The sequence below is a fragment of the Sceloporus occidentalis genome, unplaced genomic scaffold (assembly GCF_023333645.1).
Source record: "Sceloporus occidentalis isolate IW3139 unplaced genomic scaffold, rSceOcc1.0.p SCAF_2, whole genome shotgun sequence".
NCBI lineage: Eukaryota > Metazoa > Chordata > Lepidosauria > Squamata > Phrynosomatidae > Sceloporus > Sceloporus occidentalis.
In genome coordinates this window covers 70,057,501-70,071,394 of record NW_028316982.1, presented here as the reverse complement: position 1 = coordinate 70,071,394, position 13,894 = coordinate 70,057,501, and the positions used below count along the sequence as shown (strand labels likewise).

General features: G+C 35.5%; 1 protein-coding gene across 9 annotated transcripts in view; it reads right to left on the bottom strand.

Moving 5' to 3' along the window:
- The window catches only part of TCF7L2 (transcription factor 7 like 2), a 254,239-nt gene that overhangs the window by 38,295 nt on the left and 202,050 nt on the right, over positions 1 to 13,894 (bottom strand). For all 9 annotated transcript variants that reach the window (XM_089509919.1, XM_089509920.1, XM_089509922.1 and 6 more), the window contains exon 5: positions 1,601 to 1,733. In XM_089509919.1, the coding sequence (XP_089366045.1) occupies positions 1,601 to 1,733 (133 nt within the window). The remainder of the gene's footprint in view (positions 1 to 1,600; positions 1,734 to 13,894) is intronic.

Genomic DNA, 13,894 nt, shown 5'->3' with positions numbered 1-13,894 from the left:
CAAACAGATTAACTGGGATTTAACTATTCAGTGGGCTGTTTGCACACTTGAAAGAATGTTCACAGAAGAAAAGTAAACAGTCTACAGACACTAATCATATGTTTTACGATAACTATTTAAAGACTATTCCCTGTACTACCATTATTTGAATTGGTGTCAGACTATGCTGCCATGAACTTGAAATACTCAAAGATGGATGGATGAGGCTCCTTTTAAACCTATGCAACATGAGCATTAAATGCAATCCAAAAGTAGCCCAACTGTGGCAGGCAGGGGGCGAAATTGATGTGCTACTTCATTCATTCACAAAGTGAGTTTGGATACATTATCTAAATATGTTAATCACAACTGCAGCAATTCCTTAACAAGCTCTGACATGTATTCACAGTTTCAAATTTACTTTTTAATTAACTTGCAGGGATTTGGACTAACCCAAAGAAGAAGAAGAAGAAGAAGAAGAAGAAGAAGAGTAACACATGCTCTCTCAGGGCTCTGTGCAGTCTGAAGAACAAAGACTGACACTATTACATTCTCTAGGGCAACAGGCTAACAAGAGTTTTTTAGTTAACAAAGTAAGTCAAGCTCAGTCTTTAACACTAATACATCTAAGCAGGGTTTAGAGCACCATGTATACAATAATCAGCCTTTAGACTCAAGTAAAAAAAAGCAGCAGTGGAGCTCAGTGTAACAGCAAAATGTCCCAACCTGTGACATGTATACAATTTGAACTTGAGAGTTCATTTAACATGGGATTAAAGGTTATGCACAACATCTCTGGAACAGTCCCACAGTAAAATTGACTAACCAGGAATTGCACATAGAATTTTGGTTTGTTTAAAAAGAGAATGATTAGTTAATGTGGATATATAATTGGGGCAGACTTATTTTGTCCAAGAGAAAAGCTAAATAGCATAAGAGAACACTTAATTACCATAATTTAAAAACCAAGGATCAAGAAACTGCTCTGAAATGGAGAGCACTGAACAAACTGTTTTAAAATAGAGTTTAATCTCTGTTTAAAATCTGTACAGAAAACTTAGTAAGATCATTTGCATTGTTTGTCTTACCATGGAAACTTAATTTCTTCCTTTTCTAGGAAAGTTTTCCATGATTTTAAAGTAGTTAATTATTTAATTAGCTATACCTGTATTCAAAACAGCAGCTCATTGGAATAGTGGGTACCTACATAGTATTATACGTGATTTTAAAAGAAAGAGTGTAACACTGGGGACAGTGAGGTTTTCCTTATTTGGTTTAAGTCAATATATCACATCAATCATGGATGTTAAAAATGGAACACACTGTAGTTATCTCTGTTTACTTGTTATCACTAAAATGGAATCGAGGCCTAAATGATAGGGCTCGCATCCTGAGGTCAATTCTGTAGACAATTATGTCCAATGTTATAACCAACATGCTTATTTTTCGTCATTTGAAAACTGCTGTTTTATTATACTTAGTCCTAAGCACATATTCTCTCCCTTATTTCCCCACAAACTTTCCTCAGTTGATTTAACTCTATGATATTCCAGAAAATTTGCTTCCCCAAAGCCTTTCCCTTTCTCACATGCATCTCTCCACAATAACCCTTTCAACTTACCTGTTTTTGGATCTACATCAGCTGGTAAGTGTGGAGGAGGATTCCCTGGTGTGAAGTGCTCATTGCTATATGTAATAAGCGGCGTAAGAGGATGTACATGGTGTGGGTGCTGCACAACTGGGACTTTGTTAGACTGTGAAAAAAGAAAATGAAAATTGTGTTGGAAAATTGCTGCATTAAGAAAGGCATCCAGCATAAATGTTAAGGTAGCAGTTCAGAAACATACACCAAAGCACAACACTATAAAAATAGTTGTAGATGTTTACAGTACACACACAGCACAATCATGCATCAAAAATACTTTCAGTTATTGACTCTTCTTTTGTTATACAAAATGCTAACACATCTTTAGCCCTTGAAGTCTATCTCTTTATTAGGAAGGTTGACCAAGATTAATTCATTCAAAGGATCATAATAGATTGCATCCAATGACTTGTAAAATGAAGTCTCTCTGGTTCTTTCTTATATATTGCTCTGTTCCTTGTATCACTGTGAATCAAACAGATTTTTTTCATACTGTGTAGAGTGTCCACGCACTGCTTCGGGAAAACTTTCCCTTATGGACAAAGGATGTTTACAGTTCCTCTGTTTTAAATGGGTTTAATTTAAGGCATGATGCTTGCTTGCACTGTGAAATCCTGAGGGCTTTATTATCACAAAATAAAGAAGCCTAAGGGAGCAATTGATTGTTAACCGTTATCAGGTATAGGAGATCGCAGGATCACTTTCAGCTAGGAGCAGCTGCCAGTAATGTAACATCTAAACTGCTGACACACAGATCACATCCACAGTCAGATGTGTGCACTGCAGAGTTCATTCCAGGACACACAAGACTGGCCACAAGTGAGACCTATGTGTCAGTGGTTCAAAAGTTATATTATTAGCAGGCATGAACAGGCCAGAGCCAATTGTCCACTTACTATACAAGTAACATGTTAACATTCCTCCTGCCCTAATGATAATTAAAGGAAAAATCTTTAAAAGAAAGAAAGTTGGACTCTGGGAAATTTAACCCTAGAAGCAGCAACCAACTTTCCCCCTACTGCCCTTTTTAATCTCATCTTCAGCGTATGATTACATGCAACTCTACTCCTTCTTTACACTGAAACATTTATTTACATTTATATATCCCCTGCATCATTTTGTGGTTTTGTAAAAATCCAAATGGCCTGGAGAGGAAAAAGTCATTTTGGAGTACTTAGTCTATTAAACAGTACAGAACACCCAGACATTCATTGTCATATCGCCAAGGAGATCTGACTAAGGCTGAAATCCTACACACACTTACCTGCAGGTTATGTCCCACTGAATTCTAGGGGACTTATTCATTAGCAGGCATGTATAGGACTGTGCTGAAATGTTCAGGTTAATCACAGCACAACAACATGCAATCCTGAATGGAAGTGAGGGGATGTGAGATAGGAACTGGCACTTAAACCCGTACTTCTAATTGCAAAGAACATAATCCAATGAAGAAGTTTCAAACCAATGAAAAGCTATTATTCATTCACAAAAGAAAAAGAAGCAAAGAGGGAAAGAAATAATGTAAAAAGAAAACATAAATGTGTGGAAGGGGGAATGACCTGATACAGCTTGTATTCACAAGTTCACCAAGAAAAATTTAAACAGAAAGAAACAAATCACTGAGCCATTTTACTGCAAGTAATCCAATTGCAACAGAAGATGGGGGAGGGGGAAAATGAACCCTATTCCCTATAGAGGATTTACACTAAAATCCTACAACAGGGACATTTAACCAGATTACGTAGCAGCAAAGATAAAGAGGCTAGTATTAGATGACGAATGGATTAGAGTCAACTTTCATTTTCAAATGTGTCTTCATTTCCTTTTATTACTTTAAGTAAGGAACAATTTGCATTAACATCAAGTAAAAGGAATTACATTAAAAGAATCAGGAACAGGAGCGCCACCTCAGTCCAGGAGCTGTCAGAGTGTTCACAATTACCCTCAACTTGGATTCGCAATAGCAATTCCAAAAAATGGAATGGACTCTTTACAGCAGAATATCTGAATTTTTTTGTTTCTTTTAATAATAATAATAATAATAATAATAATAATAATAATAATAATAATGTGCCCTGCCAATCAGTTTAAGAACTCCAATCACTCTGTGTGTGTGTGTGTGTGTGTGTGTGTGTGTGTGTATGAAATAAAATATTTACTTGAGCAACCTCTATCAAACTTCTGAGCACAGATATCTAGCATCTCTTTTAAGGGTGGGGTGCTAAGGACACTTAGTAAGGAATGATCATCACTGTACACAGTAGATATGCACGTAGTCTTGTGAAAGTCATGTTGTTTTAGCATCAGTTTTTCAATGTATGTAAACAGGAACCAAAGCAAGTCAAGGTCTTTAACAATAATTTGACAAATCAATTGATGTATTTTAGCTATCATGCATTATTTTGTACATGTTACTCCTCTTGTTTTTTTTTTTTTTTAAATAAAGAGTTTTACTGTATGTTCATACAGTTTTTACTCCATAAGCCATTTCAAAAGTACTAATCTCTGCTCAGACCTGCTAGGTGACCTTGGGCAAGTCACACACTCTCACTTTCTTAGGAAGGCAATAGCAAATCCTCTCTGAACACATCTTGCCAAGACAACTCTGTGATAAGGTTGCCTTAAGAGCCACATATATTGGAAATGACCTGAAGGCACACAACAACAGCATGAGAAGTGTATTTTAAAATATGTAGAAGGGAATGAGTGAATCAATAACATGTATGAATGAGCTTGATGGATGAATGTATATTTCTAGAAAATTTCAAAGTTTACTAGTTTAGCCAATTGTTTATAAAGCTTAATACAGTGAATTATTCTTTGGATCCATCACTCTTCCATAAAATAATGGTAATTTTTACATGTCTATGTCTATATTTTCAATAAATACGCATAGAGCAAAGGTCTAAGAAAAAAGTCACAGTAAAAAGAACATCATGTACAATGAATCATTCAGTGTTAATTCTTCATAGTCAACATGTTCAACAGCTACCTATATAAAGCCTGAGGGCAGGGAACCATCTAATTAAAAATAATAATTGTAAGCTGCTCTGATAACCTTTAGGGCTGAAGAGTGGGGTATAAATACCATAATAAATAAATAAATAAATAAATAAATAAATAAATAAATCATATTTTCTTCCCACTTCCATCCTCCCTTTTCTTTTCCTGCAATTTTCAGACAAACTGTATGCTTACAGTTTTCATATTATAAGGTTTTAACAGTATGGTGAACCACACAGCTTTTAAACATTATCCAAAGATCCATCTACTGAAAATATCATATGAACAGTTTGTGGAATGCTCAGGTGAAACATCAGCAGGTTCCAGCACACACACGACAGATTTCTCACATCTGTGACTTCCATGAGTAATAGACAGAGGAGATACAATCCATATTTGACAAGGAACATGCTATCAGCTTATCATCTGGATCCAGAAGTACTAAATGGGATTGTGCCAAGACTTCAAAATCATTGCTAATCTATACATTCACTGTATGATGCTCTGATATCATTCAAAACCCAAACAACCACTTCAACATCATTTTGGGGTTTTTTGGGATTTTTAACATTGGGAGAGCATGGAATGGTTGGCAGCACTATGATAAATGGCCACACACTTACTAAAGAGGGATGAGTCTGGTGGCTAATTTTAAATCTATTTACTTGAAACAAAATCTATTTTATTCAAGCATCTGTAATAAGCATCTTATGACTGAGCGTTTATCTTGTCTATATCCCAATCCTTGCTTCTCTCATAAAATAAAGATTTCAAACTGGGCAAACCAACTTGTCTCCCAGCACATCAAACAATAACCTTATGTCAGAATTTCAAGCCGATATACCTTCATAACAGAGTTTCTGAGTTACTATCAGATACCGTGCAATGACCACAGTAAGAAGGACCCCTTTGTTTCTTTTTCACATTCCTGCTACTGTGAAGTGTTCAGTGCCTGGAGAGGCCACACCTAGTATGGTCATTGTGGGAGTTTGTTCTTGCAGGTTGTTCTTCCAGTTCCACACCTCCACTAAAGGTAACCTCTGCCACCTCAGCTCTTCTGAATCGGGTCTCTATGGTTTACTCAATTCTCATGCCATATTCTCATTAATCCTCCACATGCGGTCTGCCCCCACTCTTTCCTCTTTGTCCATTTCATCTAGAGCCAGCGATTATATCTTTGACTATAGTCCAATGTAAGTTCACTGTTCGACACAATGTTGGTGTTAACATATAACAGAAATGGTAGCATTTTCCAATCCAAACATGATTATCTTATTCATATCTCTATATTCTCCTCTCCCCGCCCCCTCTCTATACATAAAGGGAGGGGAGAGATGTAAACATCAAGCTCTCTCTGCTTCCAAGTTGCAATTTAGTTTTTGTTGCTTTTACAAGGGTGAGATGTAGTGAGGTATATCCACTGGAACAGCAAGGCTGGGACAAGGAAATCTATGTTCAATGTTAAGATAGCTAATAACTTGCAAGAGGAAGGCACAAAGAATTTTGGAAGTACTTTTGGTTGTGTAACAAACCAGGTTGTCTTTAAAAGTAGGATTATTCAATAAACTTGGGGGGAGCACAGGGGGAGACTATTAGCAATGTGAGTGATGAGAAGAAAATTAATCCTGCATTTGCTTCACTCTTTCAAGTGAACCGGGGGGGGGGGGGGGGACCTGATGAAGAAAAGCAGTTGGTAGTGTATCCAATGGCTATAAAGGATAAGTACAGAAAACAGATAAAAAATACTATTAGATCTATCCGGGTCCCTCTTTCAGATATATTATTGTCCCCGGGAGTATATTTTCCTCTTACTTTGTTCATGCTTATTTTATAATAAAAGCTAATAGCTATTCTGAGAAAACCTAAGTTCTCTGGAAACAGATTTTTTTCAAATGTATTAATGGATAACACAGAATCCTTAGTTTTTAAGCTAGTTACGTAGTAACCAGAGTTTAAAATCAATACAAATAGAAATGGAAAACGAGTGAATAAGGAAGTAAGGCATTCCTTTTGTTTTAAACTTGTAATTAGTGTTCTGGGCTGAAAAAGCAAGTCAAAATGCAAACAATAGGAAAAGTTTGTTCTTTTCCTTGATTGCCTATGCCTGAAGCAAAGCAGATTAAATTTCAGTCATGAAATCAACAATGAAGTTACCAAACGAGAATTAGGAATGGTTTAGCAGTTGTATAAACAAAGATAACATAAACCATAGATGGGATATTCCCATTAGAAATTTTAACTGAATTGTATTTGAAAGCATAATTGCATCTTGAGTAGATTCCTATACATTTTCTTAAGGCCTTTAGGTCAATCCTCTATTGGTCCCTCTATTGAATTATCCACTTCTGCTAATGGAACATCAACAGAGAGGGGTAATTTTTCTTCCCTCTGCAGCCCTCCTGTACACCCTCAAATCTATTCTAGATGACTTCCAGAGGATATGTGGATTCCAGAGGATATCTGGATTTGTGAAGAAAGTCCCATTGTATTGCTATACCAAGGCATCATCATACAGGGAAACTCTGGTACTGAAATTAAAGATAATTATGCACTACAGAAATGCAAAACACTACAGGTTTACACACTAAATATGCAAGAAATCAGAGAGCATTCAACAGGAAAAAATGGGATCCATGCCACACTGCAGGAAGCTATAGCATAGTCTATAGGAAATATTCTGCTTGTATTCTACGCCCACTATCTACATTATTCTCATTTTGGAGTGTGGCAAGTTCAAGATTTGATTTATAACTCTGTCCCAGCAAGTAGTTTGGCAAGAGAAATAGATCACAGTTCATCTCTAAACCTGATAATCACCATATACTAAAAAATAAAATAAAAATGGAAATACAGCTCCACCTGTCCTTGCTCCTGGTGCCCTCCTCTTTAAGACTCTCCCAGTGTTCTCTGCTTTTGAGGAATAAAAACTGGACTCGAAACTCAATACTGCCCCTAGAAGCTTAATACACTAAAACAAATGTACAAAAGTGAATTTTGCAGATCTTTTATGTTTTGGGAGGTTGCATTATAGCAAAGTAGAGTTGAATTACCAAGCCCTTCCAGGAGCACTTATGTAAATAAACTGCTATCAGTAATACATTTAAAGTCATAAAATGGTATTGACAAATTTTACACACATTTCTATGAATGTATCTAATATATTCTACATGTGGTTTGGTGCCATTGGTTAAAAAAAAAGACAAGATACTTACAAGAAATATCCACTAACAATAATTCTTAAGACTGACTGTTATATTATCTGATCTCATTTATCTTCACTATACTTTCTTGGTTGAGTTCAGCAAGGCTAGATCATCTAAGAACATTCTCCTGAGCATTCTGGACTTTATTCACATGCATTGGAAAAAATATATCCATAGCTAGGAATTTCAGATGTGTCTTCTATTAAGGCACTTTTCATAATTCAAAAGGATTGTTATTATTCTAGAATGTCAATCACACAGAACATAGATCTCTTTCACGACATCATAACTATAATTTCCACTTAACTATCACAATTCTGCTTATTATAATTTTCTTTAAAAAAAATTTCTGCAGCCGTAGTTGGTTCTCACATCCATGTGAACAATATTTGGGTTGTGGATTGTCAATCTGAACAAGATAATTTTTTTAAGTCACATCTAGAGAACTCTGGAATGCTTTAAAGGGAATGCAAATAAATTCTTCATTTTCTACTTGCACAAAATTTTGGTGGACATTTTCATTTAGGAAATTATGCATTAAAAATCACTCTGTTTCCCTTCCCAACATGAAATTTATTGACAAAAAGAATGCTTTCACACCTGACTAAGCATTCTCCGACTTCTCTTTAGCCCATTATCCGTGATACAGTGTTCTGCACCCTTTCAAAGTTTAATATAGCTCAATTCTGCCTAAGGTCTTGCCCTAAGTTCACTCCCTATTGTAACAGAAAACAAGGCCTCCATTGATAACCATAGTTTCCTATACTTAAAAAAAGGGGGCTCATTTTCTTCCTTCATGGAGATGATGATATGACCACTGACCGTCATGTGTAGGAACAATACTCTTCTAGCCAAAGTTCAACCCCCCAAAACCCACCACCACCACATATCGCTTAGAGAAGCAGGTGGCCTAATTACTTTTACTTTCCTTCTGTTTTTCTTTCAGATGCTATTTGCTGGTCAGAGACTTTTTCTATCAATAAAGGCCTACCTGCTTTAGTAAAAGCCCTACTGCTTCCAAATAATTAGCTGAAGTGTTTGATTAAAACAATGTAAATTTCTTGCCTCCACAATGCCTGACAGTTCATTTCAATAAAGCTTTAGGGGAAATGTCCACTTAGACACCAAGTCCTCTTACCAGCTTCCACTTGACATTTTTAAATATGCGCCTTCTCATAGCAAGATTCACAAAACCAAAGGTTACACTCCTATCAATATCTATCAGAGAATAATAGCTACCAGCTCGGGTAAACCCAGGAAAACTTACTCCTAAGAAATCATGAGCATTCACCATTTGCTTAGGAAAAAGAAGACTGCACATAGGTCCAACAACAGAAAGATTAAAAACTATTTTGTATATATGTATTTTAAGCAGACTATCCTTTTCTAGAATAGTATAGGAAACCTTCTCACACATAAAGGAATTACATTTTAAATATGCTTGAAATATACCGTGTTATTCAAGGATGTTGTTTCATTTTCATTTTCATTTTGCTTTGGTTGGGTCAACAGGAAGGTAGCCGTATTCAGGAAAGATGATATTTAAATCTAGTACTGGAATTTGTGTAATATATCTAATTATGTTAAGTTTATTATTATTAAAACCACATTTTTGTGTTAATTCATGGTAATTTCATTATTAAGACAAAACAATGGTTCTGTTATTGGCCTTGCTCTTTATATCACCTGAAGTAAGACACTATGGATTTAAATCATTTGCAGTCTAAAAATAAATCTGGATTGGTTTTGTTGGCACTACAAAACAGATTATGTTTAATGTCCCACAGGTGTATATCGCACACAGGAAGTTGAAAGAGCAAAATGGATGTCTTTTGTACATAGTTGATGGGACCACTGAAAGAAGCACTCTTTTTATTCAACTATATACTCTTTCTTAGGCACATAAAATCAATTATTTTGCTTACTGTAACAGAATTATATGCTTAATTTGATAAAAATTAAGAAAAGAAAGACCAGAACAACAGTAACATCTTTACCAGGAAAACTATTTTCCCCTTTCACAATGATCTTCAAAATTACATGCAGAAACTCTCTCTAAATGGTTAAAGCAAGTAAAACTAATTGCCGAAAAAGTAAAAGTATATAAAAGAGCAGATATCTATACTTTGGAAATCACACTGCTTTATTCCATTATGTTTGGATTAATTTCTCCTTTAATTTGAACACCTGTAATTTAAACAAAAAAACTTGTTTGTAGCTTTTGTTTTGTTTTTCAGAAAGCAATGACTGATTGTGGTTTACTATAATATTGCATGAACTCTGTGAGTCTGCAATATGTGTACAGAAAATAACAATTTCCTCCACCTAGCCTATTGGAAGTATGGAAACACATCATGTTGTCCTACAACACAGGGATGTCCTAGATAACGTGAAGCAAAGTCTATTGTGGTTTGAGTATTTGGGTTGCAAGTCAGTTTTATATAAAGGAAAGAGTACTATGTGATAACGCCAAGTCTACTACAAGTTACATAGACAGAGTATTTACAAAATCTAATAACGACATTTAAAAATTAAATTCAGTATTACCAATCTTGCAAGATTAGATGTATGAAAGTATGACACGTTTGTACTTTACATTCATTATAATAAATAATATACTATCTACATCTTACATTATGCTAGGTAAGGTTAGAATAACAACAGAGGCGAAAAAAGACATCAAAATAGTGACTTAACTTTATTTTCAAGGTTTTAGCCTACAAAAAGCCATTAAAGCTCAATCCTATGCACGTCATGTGGGACTTAGTCATGTGGGACTAAGTTCCACTGAATACAGTGGTGCTTATTTCTTTATTAAGAATAATTTTATTACAGTTTCTGACACACATAAAAACATAAAATACATTTAGAAATATATACACATCCTCACAACACCCAAATCCCTCCTCCTTCTCCCCACTTTTAGAACAAGAACTTCCCACTTCTCTCACAATGTACCTTCTTATAACATAATGGTCCTTATTTCTGAATATGGAGAGTCTTGGGCTGTAGGGATAAAATCCCACCCTGCAGCCATAACATTTTCTAGACAGCAAGTCCAGACAATTTCTGAGTGAATATACTTAGCAATGTGCTATCATAAACTATCTCCCAAGATGGTTATTGATAAATTATATATATATATATATATATATATATATATATATATATATATATATAAAAAAATTTTAACAGATCTTGAAGACTTCAGGAATGGAAGGCAATCTATAATAAGGCCTACAATGACAGATAGCTTTGTGATTATAATAACACAAAAATATAACACCACAAAATATTTTCTAAAGTCCTCTAGATGTAGTTGTGGGCAGGATCTAAAATAAATTAACTGAAGAGGTTACACATCTACAGGATTTCTTTTGAATGGTAATATGTTACTGCTTCTTTCCCTCCAATCAGTTAGATTTATTCATATAAGAAATCCTTCAATGCCAAAAGCATAGGGAGGGGGGGAGTATGAAACCAATACTTCATGAAAATACTATGTAAAAATAAAATATTATACCATTTACTTTTAAGCACACAGCTTTCAAATTGGACACTTGAAATCAGTAAGACTGCAGTTTTATACTGAAGCTGATATGAGTTACTTCTGTGTAGAACTGTAAATGACTGGCCTGCTACTTTATTAATCTTAAAAAATTGTATTTGCCAAGCTAAAAACAGATTTCAGATCTAAAACAGTAACTTTCAAGATATGTAAATCTTAAAAAGATGATATACCTGCATGACTAAAAACTCTGAAGTAAGTATAAAAGAAATAAAAAGGCAATACACTATTATGGCACACATTGTTATGATACATATCATATACAAAAAATGCACACACATACATATGCACATGGTCACACTTGCTTTTGTTGGTGAGATACATTCAACAGCTTTAATTCAATAAATGAAACCAGCTGTATATTATGAAATATCCCTTCCCTATGACAACAGCCCAAAAATAGAATAATGCTTCTTAAAAACCAAACAAAACAAGGAAAGGAGGAAGGGGGAAAATCCTTTCCAAGAATTTTCTTTAAAATTGTCCTCTGCCTTGACACGTGATGAAAACACATGCTTTCTGTTGTTTCGTAACTATTATAGCATGTTAAGAACTGTCAGTGACAAGTCACCCTATTTCCCTCCCCCAAACCGACTTGCACTATATATATATATATATTTTTAAAAAGGTATTGAACAAAGGTCACAGCTTGAATTGACTGATCTATCTTCTTTTAAAAAATGTGTCCATAGACACAAATGAAAACAAGTCATACAACTAGTTCAGTGGTCAAGACTGAAAAGCATGTGTGCTCTCGTTCTCTCTCTTTTACACACACACACACACACACACACGCTACTCACCCAGCAATTCAAATTGAGATGCCAACAGCCAAACTGCTGGAATAGAGCAAACCCAGAGGCAACTGCTCCTCCTTTACCACTCAAATCTTCCATTCCCACTAAAATTGCATCCCTTGGGTACATAACGGCTTTGGCTTTCCCACTCTTAATCTCAAAAACTTCCCCCCCTTCACTATCTAGATGCCAATTGCACTGGCTTTGTATTATTTCCCTTGCAGCTTTTCACTTTCTGTCTCCCTCCCCATCCCCTGCCCGCATTCTCACTTAAAGTACGGCCCTAAAAGATCAAGATGTTTCTAGTTTTGAGGCCTGGCATTCTCTGACTGCTTAGCATCCATTGTGACACTGGATGTCGGCTGAGAGAAGTGTCTTTATTTTCTAAGAGTCTGCTGTGGACATCAAACTCAGAATAATCACTGCTATTTTCTAATAAGCAAATTCTCTCACTGCCACCCCCACCTGCTTGAATACCTGCAAAGGCTAGCTAAAAAAGCAGTTACCTTGGAAATCAATGACAATGTTACAACATTTCAGATAATACAGGTATCACGAAGCGTAGTGAAACAACAACAAATAGCCATGAGGGAGCAGGAGTGCCTAAGTGTAACAACAGTAATTTTATCTGAGCTACTTACTGTCAGATTCCAGCAAACAAATTTCGTAGCAAGAGACCTACAAGGAGGAGTTGATTTTCTCACTGTGACACAAAAGCGACATTTAACAGGTTTTTGTGCTTAGATCTCCATCCCATGACACAAATTTTTCAAGTATTAAAAACTGTAGGGTTTATTTTTCAAATTAATATGGTTACTCTATTTGGAATCAGTACAAAAAACCTCCTTATGTTTGCAGACTTTTTACTGTCCAAGGTTTTCTGCTGTACTTTCATTTTAAACTTTCCAAAAGTAAGGGCTGAAGTGAAAAGAGACGATTTTTAAATTTTCTTCCATGAATTGGTGACCAATTTCCTCCAGATAATCTTACAAGTTGTTGAAGTAACCATTTCCCCCCGATAGGTAATGACTTGAGAAAAAGAAGTTGCAAAGGCAGTCTTCAGTTTTAGTAGTGGAATGTGCACAAATGTACAGTGATTACAACTCAAATAAACCTATACAGAAGAAAGCAAAACACTAGCAAGATAGCTAATCACAACAGAAAGTTAAACATGAGCAATTTCTGATACAAAGGCAGTACTAATTCCGATACACAAACCAATTCAACCAGAGTTCCCGAATTGTTCAAAAACCAAACATGCACACACATCTGGAAAACGAACAACGATCTGTCACAGATGCTGGCATTTGAATGCAAACAACAATCTTTTTAAAATTAAAACTTTTGTCATGCAAAAGCCCACAGAAGTCTTCCCAACTGTTTTCATACTATATTACTATTTTTTTTACAGATCTATAGATTGATTTGCAATTCAAAAGTGGCTGCAAAATCCTAAGAATCTGGCAAGTCTTGCCAAGGCATAATCAACTGAGATAGAAAGAGTTCCTCTGTTTGCTTTTCTTACCACCATCCTTTTTCCGCACTTATCTGGCCTTTGCACGGCCAGCAACCGTTAAGGCCCTTAATACCAAAACAAAACCCTGCAATTTCCCTTTACATGGCAATAACAAAAGCAATGAGGCTCCAGTTTGACAAGTAAAAAGCTCCAACAACACGGCAACTAATTGCCTTCCCTCCC